A 19,100-nucleotide genomic window follows, 5' to 3' on the forward strand; every position below is an offset into this window, starting at 1 on the left:
CGGAGAGAAGGCTTGATGAGGGAAGGGAATGCGTCCTGGACCTGGTTTGAGAGGCGTCAGTCCTTGCCTGTCTCCAGCCTCTAGGGGGCGTCTCTCCCTCCCTCTCTCCGTCTATCTCTCCCCATCTCTCTCCCCACAAATGCCATGAATGATCCTGCCAAAACCATGTTATTTTGTATTTTTCACAACACTTTATGTTTTTAAATAAAAATAACTGAACATAAACACTGAATAGACTTGTACTAAACAAGTTCAAAGGTTTCTGTAAAAAAAACCAAGATATAATAATAATTGAAAGTTTATTATTATAGACCAATATATCACAAGACTATATGTCAATGAAAAGTAAAAAATAATCTCTACCTGATTCCAACATCTGATGATGGAAAAGATTAAAAGAAGGGAAATGAAAAAAGAAAGAAAGAAAGAAAGAAAGAAAGAAAGAAAGAAAGAAAGAAAGGAAGGAAGGAAGGAAGGAAGGAAGGAAGGAAGGAAGGAAGGAAGAAAGAAAGAAAGAAAGAAAGGAAGGAAGGAAGGAAGGAAGGAAGGAAGGAAGGAAGGAAGGAAGGAAGGAAGAAAGGAAGGAAGGAAGGAAGGAAGGAAGGAAGGAAGGAAGAAAGAAAGAAAGAAAGAAAGAAAGGAAATGAGCACATATTAAATGCCAATTAAAGGCCAATTACTGAGAAACAGTATTAGAAATATTTACTATTTAGAAGTTACTATTTTAAAAACGAAAATGTAAAACATATGAAGCATCAGTTTCCCTATCTGATAGTCTTGATGATTGTTTCATAACAAATATCCCAGATGTAAAAGCCTTTCTTTCATTTTGCATTGACCTTGGTCAAATTGCTAAAGAGCCTCCACAAGCAACTTCACATGGGCGTACATGTTCCTTTGTAGACACTCATTTCTTTCTCTTAATGAGCAAAATATTTTATCTGCTAGTTCTGATTTTGGTTTTGCTGTTGAAACCAATACTGTTAATTCAGATTTCAGATCAGTTTCTGGTTTCCTGCTGGAGTATTTCATAACATTCACATCTTCTTTTTTCATTTCTCCTCTTAAATATTCAAAAGAACTGTAGACTTCAGTGAATATTTAAATACTGGAATATTCCAGTGAATATTATGGGGTGGTATTTGAATAATGTAACATATGGATCTTCTGGCAAAATTAGCAGTACTGGGGGGAGGGTAGAGCTCAGTGGTAGACTACATGCTTAGCTTGCATGAGGTCCTGAGTTCAATACCTAGCGCCTCCATTAGAAAAAGAAAAAAACATTTATTAACTCTCACTCCCCCAAAATGCAAAAAACAAACAAAGAAACAACAAATATCAACTATGACAATGACATTGGTGATTAAAAAAAAAAGATTAGCAGTACTACACAGAATCTCTTGGTGAAATGACCAATTTATTTACTTATTTTACTTCCAAAGGTGTTATTTCTTGAACACCACTCACAAGATTTATATAAAGAGGACTAGCATATAAACATTCATTTCTATTTTACTTGCCAGAATGACTCATTGATGTGAAATATTCATGCAATAGAATATTATTCAACCTTAAAAGAGAATGAAATTCTGATACATGCTACAACATGGACAAACCTTAAAAACATGTTTCTAAATGAAATAAGCCATATGCAAAAAAGGAGAGATATTACAGGATCCCACTTATATGAGGTAACTAAAGCAGTGAAATTCTTAAAGAAAGTAGAATAGTGGCTACCAGGGGCTGGGAAGAGGGAGGAATGGGGAGTTAGTGTCTGATGGGGACAGAGTTTATGTCAGGGATGATGAAAAGATTTGGAGATGGATAGTGGAGATGATTGCTCAACAATGTGAATGTACTTAATGCCACTGAACTGTATGCTTAAAACTGGTTAAGATGGTAAATTTTATGCTATGTGTATTTTATCACGTTAAAAAAAAAAAAAGAATGACTCACTGTTATCAGAGACAGGAAAACAAACCCACACTTACAACATGGTCACCACTATGAGAAGTGAGACCGATTCCATCATGATGGCTTCTCACCTACGTAGTCCTATTTCTGCTTTTGCTTTTAACCTGACATCCTGACATCAGTGGGTTCTTTTGAAGCAGTAATGTCTCCTGTGGATCGCTAAGCCTTAACTCTTGCAGCAGAATTAGAATACTTCTTTTCCCTGGTTTTTTGACTGACCTTTTTAGGACCAAGAGCAGCCACAAAATTTATGAGGCCTGCTGCAAAATGAAACTGAGGAGTCCTTTGTTCAAAAATGATTAAGAATTTTCAAGATGTCAACAACAGAACATGAAGCTAAGTGCAGTACCCTTCTAAGCTCTGGGCTCTGAGCAATTGCCCTGACCTTACACTCATGAAATCAGCCCTGCTCAGGATTTAGCAAAACACAGAATTGCTGAGAAATGCCAAAAAGGAATTCCCACATAGAGGTGTGAAAGCAGAAGCACGTGGCCCAGTGGCTGCAGCAGGCATCTCGCCATCCTATGGGGAGCCTCCTCGAAAATGAAGCCAACCCACTGAGTTGGTGGCAGGAAGAGAGAGAAGAAAACTCAGAGGGTGATGCTGCCACCTTAGAGCCCTGGGTCCACCAGCCTTGGAGCTGCTCCAGCTCCAGGGAGGTAAGAACTCCAGTTTATTCTTGGTTTTCTGTTATTTATAACCAAGAGTGTCCAGCTGTTGCACATCTTAAAGAAACCCCCTTACTTATCCTTCCAGTCTCTTCTGGTTCCCCTCCAATCACTTTCCTTTTTAAAGCAAAGCAAAACAAACAAACAACAACAACAACAACAACAACAAAAAACCCTATAGTTAAACTTTTTTTCTTTCATTTAAACTTCTCTAACTTTTCAGGCAAACTCAAACTCCCCTAAAGAACTGTGTATCTGTGCTGCTTCTGTCTCCTCAACCCCTACACAGTCTGACTTTCTCCCACCCCCACCTCTACAAAGAGTGCCCCCTGAAGTCTGTGATGACCACCCAGCTACTCGCCCAGCCAGTATTTGCCTGCCCTCGCTGCCATCCACTCTGAGGGTTCCCAGATCTGGGCTGCAGATTAAGACCCTCTGCCAAGCAGCCTTCACTCCCACTTTGAATTCAGCCAGCATTTCAGTGGATCTGGATTTTATCAAGCACAACCACAGCACATGCATTTGGAAAACAAGTCCATGTTCATTTCTTCTGAAGAGACAATGAGTTCTTGGAATAAGGATTCTCATTCTACAGGATCCGAAGCCCCCAGGGAGCTGGGGCCCAAATGAACTGCTGGCCCATCTGCTTCTTCCTGCCAGGCCTTTCTTTCTCATCACGCTTTTGGTCATACCTCAGTCTCCAGCCACCTTCAGTCCTGGCCTCCATAGCAGCAAGAACCTTCTAGCTACACTCAGGCTGCTACTCAGGTTGTGTCCCCAACAATATCGTGCCCTCAGTCATCTTTTAAAGCTTTAATCAAATACGTTCTTTTCTTGCTCTGAATTCCCCATTGGCTTCCCATTGCACTTAAAGCAAAGCCACACTTCCTTACAAAAGTGCCATAAAAGGCAGTGACTGGGCCCTACTGGCTGTCTGATTCCTGGCTCATCACCCCACTCCCCCCGAAAATGGGCTTCCCTCTCCTGGAATACACTGAACTGCGCCTCTACCCCCACCTCCCACTAAGGGCCCTGGTTTGCCTAAACCAGTGGAATTCTATCCCCTCCGCCACAGGGACTGACTGAGGCAAAGGCACGTGCCCTAATATAGGTCAATCCGAGGGAGGCCCAGGCCTTTCCTTCCACAGCTAGGGAAGAGATTTTCTCCTTAGACACGGCCTTGGACAAGAAAAGACACAGGATCCTGTGGGCTTCCCCAAGCCCTGCCTCTTAGTTAGATAAGGTGAAGTCTCCCAGAGCTCACTGAGTCATAGAAGAGCAGGCTCAAGCAGTTGATTAGGACAAGCCTGCAGGCATTGGGGATGGTGCAACTCTGATCACCTATCTCAACAAGTAACTGAGATTATTCCTTCATTTCCCTTTAAAACTTTCATGGCTGCACAGAATCTTTGGAGATGGCTTTTTTAGGAGGGAGGATGCTGGGTCCATCAGTTTGCAGGCACTTTGCTTAAAAGCAACTTTCCTTTTTGTTACCAAGGCTGTTGCCCCCAGGATCATACCCCTGCCCCTCCCTCAACTAGAAACCAATTACTCTTATCTAAGTTTCAGGAAGCAGCTACAGAGAAGAAACAAGAACTGGTTAGAACCAATCGAGTCCAAGATGGTGGAGGATTTGACTTCCAATGGGCATTGAGCCTCATTATATGTTCATTGTAATACATCAGCATGCTAAATGACACGCCCACAGCAGGCACCATGACAGTTCCAAGGCTCACCATAAAAGGTCAATAAGTAGGCGGGGCCCAATTCCTAGAAATCCCCGCCCCTTCCCCAAAACAGTTGGGATAATCCTCCCACTCATTAGCATATGAAATTACCAAGCCCATAAAAACTAGCAATCCTGCACCTCTCAGCCTCTCTCTTGCCTTTTGAGAAGGCCTGCATTCTATCTACAGAGTTTGTATCTTCTTTTACTTCAAACTAAACACCCCCACACCTCAAGGCCTCTCATCTCTCACCTTTTGAGATGGCCCAAATTCTACCTAAGGAATGTGTATTTCCTAAACCGTTCTCACTTTCCCAGATTGACCCCATGCTCTGGGGCCACCTTTCTTGCCTTCTGAGACACCCTGCGCTCCATCTATGGAATGTGTATCTCCCTGAATAAACTTGCTTTCACTTTGCTACGGCTCGCTATTGGATTCTTTCCTGCATGAAGCCAAGGACCTTCACTTGGCAGGGAATGTCTCAGGGATCCGTCCAGGACCTGGACGTGACCATCCTCTCTTGCCCCATTCTCCTGAAACACTTTAACTGTTCACATCTGACCCACTAGAGCAGGGGCCTCGCCTGTTTTTGCTCAAGCTGCTCCTGCAAGGGGTGGCACATAGTTGGTGCTCAGTTAATACTGTTGAATGACTGATGCCCTGTTCAGCAGCTGTTTCTTTTCTCCTTCTTTTCTCTTTACTGTTGTTGTCCTCACCCCCTGGAATGCCCCCAACCCCCTTTTCTGGCCAACACCTACTCATCCTCTAAACTGCATGTCAGATACCGGGTGCTCTGAGACTCCTATCTGACCCCTATCTGGATCTCTGGCCTTGGTTTCCTTCCCATCTTACAAGACTGATCACTCTCTGCAGTAAATGTCAGTTCACACCTCTGGCTCTCCAGTGAGGCCATGTGCTTCATCCATTTGATGATTTTTAACTGAATGCCTACTCTGAGTCAGGCACTATGGAAGCTGGGAAAACAGCCTCAGAAAAACAATACAAATACTGCATTCGTAGATCTCACATTCTAGTGAGGGAAAGACACTAAAAGTGAATAAGGAAAATACATGATTTGACAGCGGGGGATAAATGCTATGTAGGAAGACAAAGCAGAGGAGGAGGGAGATGAGGTGGCGGGATGGGCAGATTTAATCTGGGAGGTCAGAGGTGGCCTCACAGGGAAGGTGACATTCAAGTAGAAACTTGAATGAGGTGAGGGAGCGAGCCAAGTGGATAAATGGAGAGAAAACGCTGCAGAAACGTTCAGCATAGGCCCAGAAAGAGGAATATGCCTGCTGTGTCCTGGAAACACCGAGAGGCCAGTGTGACTAGAAGGTAGTGAACAAGTTGGGATGAGAGCACAGGGGTAGATCCTAGCGTGTGTGCTGATGGGCTGAACGTGAGAGAAGCAGAGAAGTTGGATGACTTTGAGGTTTTTAGTTTGAGAAACTGGATGAAGTCATCATTGACAGGGGCCAGAAAGAAGGCGGGAGGAGAAGGTTGAGAATAAAGATCAGGAGTTTGGTCCTGGACATGCCCTCTAGACATCCAAGTGGAGATGCTGGTGGGCAGTGAGAGCTGAGTTCAGGGGAGAGAGATGGGCTGAAGACACAAATATGAGAAACCTCAGCATGTGAATGATATTTAAAACCATAAGCCTCTAGGACCTCATGAACGGAGTGACTGTGGATACTGAGATGAAGCCTGGTACTGAATATGGGGACTGTGAGTGTTTAGAGGTCACAGATAGGAACAGCAATAAGTAAAGGAGATAAGGAACAGCTGGGGAAGTTAAAAGGCAACCAGGAGGGTCTGGTATCCTGGAAGCCAGGAAAACAGTGTATCAAGGTAGACGGAATAACCAGGGGGAAAGGGTATAGCTCAAGTGGTAGAGTGCATACTTAGCATGGACAAAGTCCTAGGTTCAATCCCCAGTGCCTCTTTCTTGAGGAAAAATAAACAAATAAATAAACCTAATTACCTACCCCCTGCAAGAAAAAAAAAATAAAGGAGTAAACAACCATGCCAAAATGCCACCGATAAGAGGACTGAGAAGTGGCCATTAGATGAGGAATCGGGGGGGAGGGGTCACTGGTGACTTTGACAAGGGGGCAGTGACTGAAATTGTGCTAACTGCGACATGCAGCAGTCCCTGCATAAACACTTATTGACGGTTATCAGTGCAATGGCTGATTTCAACAGCCTGCTGATTGGTCCTGTCTGGTCTTACCTCCTTCTAATAGGGGAAAATTGGAAATAACTTGAATATTCAACAACAGGAAATTGGTTATGCAGATAAATTACATGTAAACAACAGAACACTATGTAGGCATTAAAATAGTTCTATAAAATACTAGTGACAAGTGTTCAATTTATGTTATGAAGTGAACAAGCTGGTCACAAACCAGCACACACAGTAAAAACCTATTTTTGTATTAAAAAGATAGCATAATAGTCTATAAAGTAGGGTTTGTCAAACACTTTCTGTAAATGGACAGACCGTAAATATTTTAGGCTTTGTGGGTGTATCTCAGGAAACTATTCCATTTTAAAGTAAGAGTCATAGACAAAATGTCTGTGAATGAGTATGGCTATGTTCCAATAAAACATTATTTATATACCCTGACATTTGAATTTCATAATTTTCATGTGTAATTATTATTTTGATATTCCCCAACCTTTAAAAATTTTATATATACATATATTAAAAAAAATTCTTACCCATTGGCTGCAGGAAAGCTAGCGGAGGGTTGGATTTGACCTGCAGGCCATAGTTTGCCTACCTGCCCATCTCCTTTACCTTGTGCACTTTTTTTTTGTTTCCCTAAACATTTATCACTTTTTAATTGGCTAGATAATTTATTTTAAAACTATATTTACTGTTTGTTACCTATACCCCCCTTTTTCTCCCAACCTCCAAGAACGTTAAGCTCCATGAGGAGGGTGTTCTTTATTTTATTCACTCATGTATTCCAGGCTCCTAGAATAGTGCTTGGCACATGGTAGGGGATTACTAAATATTTGTTTAATGTATGAATGAATAATGCTGTACTACTCTTATAAGTAGCAACGTAATATACGAAACAACAAACCTAGAAATCGTCCGAGTCACCAACCATAGAGAATGAAGTCTACAAACTTGGCGAGGTTTTTAAGTCCTTCCCAGTCCCGCCCACTTCTCCAGCCTCCAAACCTTCCAGACCACCCACTCCAACCCCGTTCGAGCACACGCAGTTTACTCCCAGCGACGCATACTGCCGCCACTAGGAGATGCCCAAGCCCGGCCGCCCGCAAAGCACAAACACCCGTCACACGTGACCGGCGTCGCAGCCGGTGAGCGTCACGTGACGGACTCAGGTTTCCGCCAATCGTTGTGCACGTTATGGGGATTCCACTCTCGACTTGGCGTGAGACTTAAAACGCCCCATTCTCCCGCCAGCCAAAAGGGCCGGCTCCGTCAGCAAGCTGGGCTGCAGTGTCTCTCAAGAGTCCTCTCGTAAACCGACTCGGGGAGGCCCGGGCCTCCACCGTGCTCGGTCCCGGAAGTGACGTCTCCCAGAGGGGCCGGAAGTGGCAGTGGAGGGAGGGAAGATGGCGGAGGTGGTGAGTCCGGTGCCCGGGGCGGGGCGGAGGGAGCCAGGGGAGGTGGGTAGAGCCCGAGGCCCCCCAGTAGCCGACCCTGGCGCCGCGCTGTCTCCCCAGGGGGAGATAATCGAGGGCTGCCGCCTGCCCGTGCTGCGGCGGAACCAGGACAACGAAGATGAGTGGCGTGAGTGACGTCGGGGGGCGGGGCTAAGGAACCTGAGTGAGAGGGGCGGGAGGGAGTCAACGGAACCCCTAGAAGGGGGAGGGGCTTCTAGAATCCTGGAGCGGGTGGGGCGCAGATACTAAGGAGGGGCGTGGCTTTTAGCCGCTGGAGATGGACAGGGCGGGACTTGGAGAGGGGACAACACTTGGTGACTAACGGGGGCTTGGGCGAGAGCTTCCAAGTGCTGGGGTTTAGGGATCCGGCCTGGGGGTGGAGTTCAGGTCGTAGGAGGGTGGAGCTTCATGGCCTGGACGATCTAAGGCCCTTGCCTGTGCGGTTCCCACAGCCCTGGCCGAGATCCTGAGCGTGAAGGACATCAGTGGCCGGAAGCTTTTCTATGTCCATTACATTGACTGTGAGTTCTAGGCCGGGATGAGGTGGGGCTGCAGGGTTGGGGGGGCAGCCTCTGGCACTCCTTTCTAAGCCATCCCCACTGCTGCAGTCAACAAACGCCTGGATGAATGGGTGACCCATGAGCGGCTGGACCTAAAGAAGATCCAGTTCCCCAAGAAAGAGGCCAAGACCCCCACCAAGAACGGACTTCCTGGGTCCCGCCCCGGCTCTCCAGAGAGAGAGGTGGTGAGTAGGTCCCCTGCTTCACCTCTTCTCTCCTGCCTCCTATTTTTCTCATCTCTTGGCCTCAGTGGCTCCCAGATGGTCAGGAGGGTGTACCCTCCCTCCCTGGCTTCAGCTTGCAAAGGATGGGGGCCAAATTGCAGATGTAGCTTCCATAGTTCAGTGGCTACCCTGTGTCCTTGAGAGGGCAGAGGGCGGGGTTTGATTACTCCATGCTGAGGGGCCCCTACTTCCCTTCCCCATCCCACACCATCCCCACCCCAGAGGAAGACCCTGGACCTATCTCTACAGCCGGCCTCCGCCCAGGCCAGCGGGAAGACCTTGCCAATCCCGGTCCAGATCACACTCCGCTTCAACCTGCCCAAGGAGCGGGAGGCCATTCCCGGTGGCGAGCCCGACCAGCCGCTCTCCTCCAGCTCCTGCCTGCAACCCAACCACCGCTCAACGGTACCCTCAGCAATTCCAGGGACCTTGCTTTCCTCTCAGGTCCCACCTTCTCTACCTTCTGACCCACCTTTCTTGGTTTCTCTCTGCAGAAACGGAAGGTGGAGGTGGTTTCACCAGCAACGCCAGTGCCCAGCGAGACAGCTCCAACCTCAGTTTTTCCACAGGTGAGTCCCCCAAACCATCTCTTCTTCCTGTCCCTTCTCTTACCCTCTGGTAGCCCTTTTTGGGCTCATCTCACAGCCACCCCCTCTATTTCTACCATCTCACCTGCAGAATGGATCCGCCCGTAGGGCAGTGGCAGCTCAGCCAGGGCGGAAGCGAAAATCAAATTGCTTGGGCACTGATGAGGTAGGTCTGGGGAAGAGGGAAGCTGGGTGAAAAGGAGGGGACATAAGCAGGGCAGAGAGTTTAGTGACTAATTTAAAAATGAACAAGGGGTGCTGGGCAGAGATAGTATTGGTGGGTTTAGGAGTGAGGCAAAGCCAGTTCAGATCAGGCATTTAGTGATCTTTTCCAAGTCTTGGTTTCTCTAACGAGAAAGCGGGGATTATATTACCCCTTACTTCCCCCAATGGAGTTGCTCTTAGGCTTAAACAAGGAAACCTGTGGAAGGGCTATGTGAGCTGTGAAGTGTCCTGCTTGAGTTGTCTTCTGTAACCCGGTGTCTTCCACTGGCCCTGGGCAGGACTCCCAGGACAGCTCAGATGGAATACCGTCGGCTCCTCGCATGACTGGGAGCTTGGTGTCTGACCGCAGCCACGACGACATCGTCACCCGGATGAAGAACATCGAGTGCATCGAGCTGGGCCGGCACCGCCTGAAGCCGTGGTACTTCTCCCCGTACCCACAGGAGCTCACCACGCTGCCCGTCCTCTACCTCTGCGAGTTCTGCCTCAAGTATGGCCGGAGCCTCAAATGTCTGCAGCGTCACTTGGTATGAGGGGTCCCAGGAGGCCACCCTCCTAGCCCTACCCCCACCCCACCCTCACCCGATTCTCCTCTCTTACTCAGACCAAGTGCGACCTGCGACATCCTCCAGGCAATGAGATTTACCGAAAGGGCACCATCTCCTTCTTTGAGATTGATGGACGTAAGAACAAGGTCAGTGGCTGAGGAGCAGTGGGGAGTCCTTGACGCTAGGAGTCTAGGGGAAGTCAGATGAGCAGCTTCTCCCAGTTGGGGAAAACACTGAGCTTGATGCCTAACAGATCTGTTCAATTCATTTATCACATTCCTGCTGTAGGGCAGGTGCCAGGAGATAGTGACTAGCAATTAGACAAAATCTCCGTTCCTTGAGAGCTCACAGGGGAAAACAGACACGCCAGTTGCTGCTTACAATAAGTGTCGTGAAACAAAGTATAAGTTGTTATCAGGATCCAGAGAAGGTGATCAGCAAATCTTCACAGAGGAGGTAACCTTTGAGCCTTGACACAAAGGACAAGGTGGGTACGGGAATCCCAAGCGGTGGGATCTGAAGGGCAGGAATGGATGTATAGGCAGACCTTGGAGTTACTGCAGGTCCAGTTCCAGACCACCGCAAGAAAGTGAATATCACAGTAAAGCAGTCACATGAATTATTTTGGTTTCCCAGAGCACATTAAAGTTATATTTACATTATGTTGTAGCCTGTTAAGCGTGTAATAGCATTGTGTCTAAAAAAACAAGGCACGTACCTTACTTGAAAATTCAGAATGTAGAAATAATTACAATAGTAACATCAAGGATCACTGATGACACAAAGACCTGAAGTGTGCCAACACCGTTGTGGTGCCTACAGATGTGCTCAATGTGGGGTTGTCACAAACCTTCAATTGTAAAAAAAAAAAAAAAAAAAAAAAAAAAGCAAAATGCCCCATCTGTGAAACAATACAATGGAGTGTGCCTGTGCAGAGACAGCATGAAAGGCGAATCCTCTGGCTGGAGGGCAGGCAGGATGAGGCAAGGCTGTTACTAAGGACAGAGCTCAGATGGTGGGAATGAGGTCAGTTGGGGAGGGAGTGGGGACACTACAGGTTTGGGGCTTCAAACCTGCCTCAGTCTGGCTGTGGGGAGGAAGGGGGGAGCAACCTGGAGGGACCTTTAAGAGTGAGACTCCTCCATTCCTGGTACCTAGAGGGCAGGGAAGGAGAGACAGTCACCTTGACCAGCAGAGGAGAGCTCTGGCTTGGGTGCTGGGGGAGCTTGAGAGGAAGATGCTGCTTTAAAAGACTGTTCCGTATTAACTGTTCTGTATTAAATCACAGCCCAAATTCACGCACTTCACTCTATCTCTCTACCCTGGGCCCCATATGTGTTTTCTTACTTGCGCATCAAATGGCGTGCCCAGCATGTGGTTAAAATCCATGTCTGAAATGCAGGAGAATTATGGAAATAGAAGTAGCAAAGTTAATGATTTTGCTAGGGCAGCCATTAAGGTTGTCATTTTGTCAAATTTAGAATTCCTTACCCCTGGTGTGGAGTGGCAGATCATTTCTCAGGTGTGACTGTAGGTGGGAGAGTGCTGTGGTTTTTGATAGCCAGACTGCTGAGACTATCACACAGGCAGAGCTCCTCTCGTAAGCCTGTCAGTCTCCCTGGGGACACACTAGTTTGTTGACTGTTGTTAATTGTAGCAAAGGCCAGTGCTGGATAGAGGTGTGGGGAGCAGGGGTGGTAAACCTGCCCAGCTCTCCTGGGAGGCAGGTGGTTGAACACCATCCAGAGCTGGTACATGGGTTTCTCAACTCTAAGAAGGGCCTATGCACAGGGACGGCCTGTCCGGTGGACTGGGTCAGGCCCCGGGAAGGAAGGCTCATCTCTTATCATCCTGGGGACAAGGAAGCTCCGGGCTGACTCTAACCCAATGGCCCCGCTCAAGGCGGGGTACCCAGATTGGTGACAGACCTTTTTCTTTGCAGAGTTACTCTCAGAACCTGTGTCTTCTGGCCAAATGTTTCCTCGACCACAAGACGTTGTACTATGACACAGACCCTTTCCTCTTCTACGTCATGACGGAGTATGACTGCAAAGGCTTCCACATTGTGGGCTACTTCTCCAAGGTGAGTGCTTATCCAGGCTGTTCTTAGTTCTTCCCTGTGCTAGTTTCCTTCCCTCACACTCACTCGCCCCTCTTTTCCAGGAAAAGGAATCCACGGAAGATTACAATGTGGCCTGCATCCTGACCCTGCCTCCCTACCAGCGCCGGGGCTACGGCAAGCTGCTGATTGAGTTCAGTGAGTACCTGTGCTGCTGGCCGGGGGCCGGCTGGGGGTGCCGGCAGGCCCAGGCCCTGTCAGTGCTGCGCACACAGACCTGTCGGGTTGCTGTGATTCTCGGCCCTGGCTGTACAGCCCAGTCACCAGGGCAATTGGCCAGAAATAAAGATGAGACTCCCCCAAGGTTCTCTCCATTCCAGGGTGACTGCCCTGCTCGTCTGGACGAGGTTCTCAGCCTCTCACAGTTCTGTGGCCAAGGTTCTAAGCACCACTCAGCTTTTCCCAAATCTGACTCATCTACTCCAGGGCCATGAGCAGAAGCCGAGTGAGCCACTCTTGCTCAACTGTCTGGTCCTGTGTGTCATACGTGCTCCCAGGCGAGGACCTGCGGTTCATTTCCCCACTTGTCCCCTGAGCCTTGTGGACAGTAGACATCAGAGTGCTGTGAACTCAACAAATAGACGTGAGCACTGACGTGCAGGGATATGTTCTCTGCCCCTCATCATACGTGAACTCTTCACTGTCCCCCTCAACCCCGCCACTTCCCAGCCTCTTACCCCCCATTCCATTCGACTCACCACTCACTGAACCCTTGGGATAACCAAGCTCTGACCTGGGAGATGAGGAGGGAGCCTTAGCTGTCTGGTAGACTTTGAGGCTTGATTTGATCATGGTCATGGTCTGTTTGAGAAATATTTTGGTAGAAAGATGCCAAGATGGGGTCACATCCTCAGGAAGCCGTCTGCTTGGTAGAGCAGGCGGATGCTTGAAGAAACTCAGTCTAAGCCTAGGAGTTCAAACCTCAGTGGAGATGGGATGTGGGCAGGGCCACCACGGAGATGTGCCAGTTCTGCCCAGCACCATTCCAGGCAGCTCCAGAGGATGGGTGGGTGGGTGTTCACCGGGGAGGGGCCAGGAGTTCCCTGCAGCTGAGGCAGGTGTGGCCTCCAGTTACTCTGTCTGGAGGCTGCATGCACGCCCGTGAAGCTGAGTAAGAACTCAAGTGTGCCCCTTTCCTCTCCAGGCTTCCTTTCTCCAAAGCACGGCTTCTCTGTCCTCCCCACTGGGCTGCCTGGTGGCAGTCACAGGAGGTTGGGCAAGAGGGTCAGACTGGCTATTAAAGATATATCGGGGTGGGAAGAAGCAGAAAGGGTTCTGGTCCAACACAAGGCTATTTATGAGGGTGAAGAAGGGCTTCTGTAAGTAGTGGAGACATCCTAGGCCCCTGATGGGGAAAATGAAGACTCTGAGGAAGAGATGTGGAGCCACTCGGGGTCTTTGCAGGGCCTGAGGGTCTCACCAGGAATTGCCTGCCAGTGCCCAGTAGTCCACAGGATAGGGGAGGGCAGAGCAGGCCAAGTGGGAGGCAACGGGCCGCTGGAGAGGTAGTTACTTGCTGAGGAAAGGCCTGTCTTACTTGGGAAGGGCCTTGGTCTCCTCTCCTTGCTTCCTTAACAACCATCCTGTCAGGCATTCAGGCCAGCCTCATCTTAGAGCAGCTGATGCTTCTCAGGTCACAGCTGGGGGACTGATCTGACTTGAGAATCCAAGCATCCTTAGGCCTGGAGTGGAGGTGTGGTCTCCCCTACCTGTCTCCTCACATAGCCAGGCACAGAATCTGGTGTGACAGTAAAATTGGAGGCACTTCCTTTATGTAAGCCATTTTCTTTGCATTCCCCCCCATCCCACCTGTAATCCCTCACTGGCTCCTGCACGGCCCTCCAGGTTGATTGCAGCCACTCCTCTCAGTGCTCTGAGCACACAGGTGCAGAACATGCTCACTAGTCCTTTATGGAGAAACTGAGGCACGGAGCAGATAAGCCACATATCCTAGGTCACAGAAACCACACGGTGGGGCCCAAGATGGGAGCCAGGCAATCTGCCCCTGCAACCTGTGCTCTTAAACGACCTTTGCGTAATGCTGTGATTGCTCACCCACCCCCTCCTCCATTGCTTTAGGCTATGAACTCTCCAAAGTGGAAGGGAAAACGGGGACCCCTGAGAAGCCCCTCTCGGATCTTGGCCTCCTATCCTACCGAAGCTACTGGTCCCAGACCATTCTGGAAATCTTGATGGGGCTGAAGTCAGAGAGCGGGGAGAGGCCGCAGATCACCATCAAGTGAGCCTGGCCCTGCCTACCCCGGGGTGCATGGCATGACCTGTCTGTTCCTGGGCTTTCTCATTCCTCGGGCTTCTGGGGGCTTGGGGCAGAGAAGAAGGCCCCCAGGAGACCTCATCTCTGCCCTCCCACAGTGAGATCAGTGAAATCACCAGCATCAAGAAGGAGGATGTCATCTCCACTCTGCAATACCTCAACCTCATCAACTACTATAAGGTAGGGGGACCGGCAGGGGGGCAGGTGTGTGTCGGGGTACAGAGAGCAGGCCCTACATGGGCTGACCTGCCTGGCCCAATCTCCTGTCCAGGGCCAGTATATTCTCACACTGTCGGAGGACATCGTGGATGGGCATGAACGGGCTATGCTCAAGAGGCTTCTTCGGATTGACTCCAAGTGTCTGCACTTCACTCCCAAGGACTGGAGCAAGAGGGGAAAGTGGTGACCAGGCACTGCCCATCACAGTCTCAGCATAGCCAGCAGAACTGGGGCTAACAGCCCATCCCACCCCCACTGGGGTCTCCAACAGGCACACCAAGGGAGACAGGGCTGAAGACAGCTCCACAAGAAGAGGACAGGCCTAGTAAAGGCCGGTTGGTGCTTAGCACCAAGGCGAGCTCAGGGCTCAGGTCAACTCCCAGGTCAGCTGGCTGCAGGCCCAGGGCTGCTATGAACCAGGGACCAGAGGGAGCCAGGCAGCTGTGTACAGTGAGATGGGGGTGCTCTGTACAGAGGACTGGTGGCTGTACAAATTTCTTTTGTAAAGTAGGAATTGGGGGTGGGTGGGTATTGGTTGCAAAATTCTGGCCTCTCTTGCCCCCATTGCCTTGGCAATAAATTGTTTCTATAGGCCAGAGCCATGAAAGCTGCTTTTGGGGAAGGGGTAGTGCTGGCTTAGGGGCTCCAAGGTGCTGGCAAACTCACAGGTTCCATGAAAAGCTCCTTTATTGAGGCGATGAAATCACGGGCTCCAAAGTGAAAAACAGGTTTACTGGGGTGAAGGGATTGGTGGTTTTCAATTTTCAAGCTGCTGTTCTCAGTCCTCCGGTACCTTTGCGTGAATCTGCAACAGGAATCACCTCTACTATTGAATTTCCGCAATATAGTGACTGGGTGGTCCAGACACCCCAGGAGAGACCCAGCTGCTCAGAATCATAGCCCTTCTAGACAGGCCAGAGAAGAATGTTGTTGGGGAAGCCAAGCTGCCCCTACCCAGTCTAATCCCCCAGTCAGACCCAGGATCCATCTGCCCCATTTTTTCCCCAGCCCCAAAGCCCCAAATCCACTTGGGGACAAGATTCTGACAACCCAGGAAATAACCTTCAAGCGGGGAGGAGGGGGTTGGACCGGGCCTGGGAGGGAGAGGGCCCGTCCATCTACTCACCGCTGCAGCGAGACTGGGCCAGTTTAAGGCCCCACGCACTTTGGCATCCGGACCAGGGATGGTTTCCAGGCCCCACAGGGTGAAACTGCTGAAGCTGGATGTGGCTTGGATAAAGCGGTCCTGGGGAAGGGGCCGGCTCAGCATCGAGGCCGCGCTCCCGCCCGCACTCCCAACCCTATTCCCCCGTGCTCACGAAATCCCGCCCTACAGCCTCTGGGGGTTCCACCAGCTGTTGCTCCTCTAGCTCCTCGTCATTGTCCGAACCCTCCAAGAAGTCCAGCTTTCCCACTAATACCTCTCCCTTCTCTTCTGTCACCATCACGTATCCCACCAGGCCGGGCGGCACCACCATCTCCTCGCCGCGCAGACTGCGGCCCCGAAAGGACACTTCCAGTCCTGGGGGAGGCACGCGCGGGGTTTCAGAGAGGGCCTGATCCGGGCCTTCCGGGGCAAGCCCGGTACCAACCCTCCCGCCACCTCCGGTGGACCACGATCCCCGGGAGCCCTCGCGCCGCTCCTCGCAGAGGAGAGCGCGGCGCCGGCGCGGGGGCTGCCGGGAGCCGTAGTCCGGCGGCTTGCGCTCACCGTCGGGACTCTGGCGGATGGCCGGAGTGAAAAAGCGCCCCACGGGGGCGGGCCGGTTCACCGGGACATCGCAGGGCAGAAGGTGCAGCGTAACGGGGCGCAACTGGACGCGGCGCTCCTCGACGGCGTCCTCGTCGCTGCTCTCCATCGTCCACGGCGATTCCGTCGCTCGCTGGCTGTGGCCAAAGCTGGCGCGTAAAGCGCGCAGAGCCTGTCGGGAGGCCGGGGGCCGTCCGCGCAGAGCCTCCTGGGAAGCATAGTTCCTCTCTGAGGCTCCTCGGCAATCCCGCCTCCGTGAGTTCAAGTCCCAGATCTTTTTTCTTGAAATTATTTTTTCAATGGTACATTACTATTATAAAATATGAAAACTATTTCTAAAGTACACTCTTTATATTGATTGGTAGAGAGGTTTTTTTTTTTTTTTGGTTATGTGTGTGTGTTTAATTAAGGGTTAACAACCCTTCCTCAGGTATGTTGAAGATATTTTATCCGAGTTTTCAGTTTGTCTTCCAAACCTGTGTATAGGTGATTTTTATTACACAGAAGACTTTTATTTTTGTAGTCAATTTTATCAGCCTTTTCTTTATAAATGTCTTTTAGTTTTGGCAGTACTCTTTTCCGTTTGGTTTTTGAACGCTTCTCTATCGTTTATTTGTTCAGATACCCAACTTAGCTATGTTTTGACAAGTACTCTCATAAAATGAACCCACACAAATCTGGTAATTATGGTTAAAACTGCATATAACTTATAGATTTGAGAAAGAGAAAAACATCCCTGAACATCCAGAGCTGGCCTTGGTGTTCTGTTGAACATGAATTTCACAGAACATCGACATCAGACAAGGTCATTGTGTGATATGAGGGATGCAATCATGTGAATACAAAGACACAAATATTGTCCAAAATACAAACATAATGAACCACCCTTTTACATTGGATAAGTGACTGTTGCTATTTTACCAGTTATAGCTTTAGCCTCCATATAGTTAAAATTTGTTAACAGATGATCCTATCATAGAAATACTCTCACTTCCTGACGGCATCCATCCAGAGAAAAGTCCCACTTCCTTAAACCCTCCCCCAAATCCCCTAAACAAGCTCCAATCCTAGAAATCCGTCCTAACACCCTCCTCTTGAGATACCCCACAGTGCAAAAGTAATAACTACAGATGTGTTCCTGGTGGTTTTTGGCAGGAGGGTATTGACACATTAATTTAGTATCTTGCTTTAGTTTTCTACCAAGAATAAGATAATACCACTTATTCATGTCTCCTTTTATATCTTATCTGTACAATTGTGAAGTTTTCTTCTTTTATACATATTTTAAAGCTTATTTCTAGACAGCTTATATTTGTTTCTACTACAAACAAGATTTTTTTTTTTCATTTTACTTTCTGATTATTATTTATCTATAGCAGAGGTTGGGAAACCTCACATTTGGTCGCTGACACAATTACTCAACTTTGTCATTGTAGCATAAAAACAGCCATTGACAATATATAAGTGAGTAAGTATGCCCGTGTTCCAATAAAACTTTATTTGCAAAAACAGATAGTTGGCTGAATTTGGCCTGTAGGCCATAGTTTTCAGGAAAGCTGTTGATTCACACTTCTTATTAATTTTTAACCAGATATCTACTGAATTCTTTTATTATTCTAATAGTTTCTGTTTTACTTCCTGGGTCTCCCAGAAGTAGTCATCTCACTTTTAAATAATGATAATTTCACCTCCTCATTACATCATGTAATTTGTTTTCTTTTCTAGCACATTCAGAACAATCTCAAATATTACTGGTGTCAACAGACATCTTTTTCTTTTTCCTGAAACTTACATCAGGATGCTTTTGCTATTTCACCAAAATCGTGAAGCTGCCTTTCCATTTGTTATACATTCCATTAAAGCCGTACTACTAAGGGTTTTTAACTCAGGAGCAGATGTTTGATTTATTTTTACCTTTTTGGTTCTGTACGTATCCCATAGTCTGGATTTTAGTGATTGCATTCCTGTAGTGTTGTGTTCATCTGTCCTGTGTTTCCTGGGAATGAGCAATTCGATCTAGACGTTTCATCAGAGTCTTGGGGGATGGGGAGCAAGACTGATTCAAGGGGAGTTGTGTGTTTTCCATTATGAGGGACATAATACCTCAGTGCTTCCCTTTTCTTGTGAAGTTAGCACCCATGGATGATTATTGCCTAGATCTTTCAATTCACTGATATTCTAAGCCCACCATTTTGTCTTCATTTACTAGAATACTTCTATAAGGAAAACGTCCCTTCATCAACTATTTGGTTGCCCGTTGGTACAGTGAATAGAAGAAAAGCAAAATAATTGCTTGATATTTTCCTTGTATTTCCCAGTTTTTGAAAAACTTGCTTCCCTGGCATGCTCCAATGGTAACCTTTAAAAAAAAAAAAGTATCAGTATTAAACAATGGATTTTTTTAATATATTTCAGTTAATTGTGTTTGTTATTCTTTTTAAAAAAATTTATTTATTTTAATTCTTAATGTATTTTTTGGAGGGAAGATGTAATTAGGTATTTATTTATTTATTTATTTATTTTTAATGGAGGTGCTGGGGATTGAACCCAGGATCTTATGCATGCTAGGCACACACTCT

The 19,100-nt window shown here is 48.0% G+C and overlaps 2 protein-coding genes across 6 annotated transcripts; one reads left to right on the top strand and one right to left on the bottom strand.

Annotated features, from left to right (window-relative positions):
- The first annotated feature begins 7,810 nt into the window (after nucleotides 1-7,810).
- Nucleotides 7,811-15,369, top strand: KAT5 (lysine acetyltransferase 5). Of its 5 annotated transcripts, none has more exons than XM_014554930.2 (14): nucleotides 7,811-7,975; nucleotides 8,075-8,141; nucleotides 8,467-8,535; nucleotides 8,623-8,759; nucleotides 9,021-9,203; nucleotides 9,293-9,367; nucleotides 9,477-9,551; nucleotides 9,889-10,137; nucleotides 10,215-10,304; nucleotides 12,101-12,241; nucleotides 12,322-12,415; nucleotides 14,357-14,516; nucleotides 14,651-14,732; nucleotides 14,824-15,369. In XM_014554930.2, exons 1-14 carry the CDS (start codon nucleotides 7,964-7,966, stop codon nucleotides 14,956-14,958), a joined length of 1,569 nt encoding a protein of 522 aa, XP_014410416.1. In that variant the 5' UTR covers nucleotides 7,811-7,963; the 3' UTR covers nucleotides 14,959-15,369. The 5 variants fall into 5 exon arrangements, with proteins under 5 accessions (XP_014410416.1, XP_006179591.1, XP_006179593.1 ...); XM_006179529.2 differs by having other exon boundaries at nucleotides 7,813-7,975; nucleotides 9,048-9,203; XM_006179531.2 differs by lacking the exon at nucleotides 9,021-9,203 and having other exon boundaries at nucleotides 7,815-7,975.
- Nucleotides 15,370-15,440: 71 nt separating this feature from the next.
- Nucleotides 15,441-16,714, bottom strand: RNASEH2C (ribonuclease H2 subunit C). Its single transcript, XM_014554931.2, has 4 exons — nucleotides 16,483-16,714; nucleotides 16,193-16,293; nucleotides 15,898-16,017; nucleotides 15,441-15,576 (listed from the first exon to the last, which is right to left on the bottom strand). The coding sequence occupies exons 1-4, from the start codon at nucleotides 16,628-16,630 to the stop codon at nucleotides 15,550-15,552; spliced, it is 396 nt and encodes a 131-aa protein (XP_014410417.1). The 5' UTR covers nucleotides 16,631-16,714; the 3' UTR covers nucleotides 15,441-15,549.
- Between the last annotated feature and the right edge of the window lie 2,386 nt (nucleotides 16,715-19,100).

Source organism: Camelus ferus, chromosome 10 (genome assembly GCF_009834535.1).
Source record: "Camelus ferus isolate YT-003-E chromosome 10, BCGSAC_Cfer_1.0, whole genome shotgun sequence".
In the NCBI taxonomy this organism is placed as follows: domain Eukaryota; kingdom Metazoa; phylum Chordata; class Mammalia; order Artiodactyla; family Camelidae; genus Camelus; species Camelus ferus.

Bases quoted from the DNA above. Each gene is read 5' to 3' on its own strand.
- KAT5 (XM_006179528.2), top strand. From the start codon at position 7,964: ATGGCGGAGGTGGTGAGTCCGGTGCCCGGGGCGGGGCGGAGGGAGCCA. The intron at 8,142-8,466 runs GTGAGTGACGTC...CGGTTCCCACAG, and splicing joins GGACAACGAAGATGAGTGGC to CCCTGGCCGAGATCCTGAGC. The intron at 9,368-9,476 runs GTGAGTCCCCCA...TCTCACCTGCAG, and splicing joins CAACCTCAGTTTTTCCACAG to AATGGATCCGCCCGTAGGGC.
- RNASEH2C (XM_014554931.2), bottom strand. From the start codon at position 16,630: ATGGAGAGCAGCGACGAGGACGCCGTCGAGGAGCGCCGCGTCCAGTTG. The intron at 16,294-16,482 runs GTGAGCGCAAGC...TGCCTCCCCCAG, and splicing joins CATCCGCCAGAGTCCCGACG to GACTGGAAGTGTCCTTTCGG. The intron at 16,018-16,192 runs GTATTAGTGGGA...CCCCTTCCCCAG, and splicing joins TGACAGAAGAGAAGGGAGAG to GACCGCTTTATCCAAGCCAC.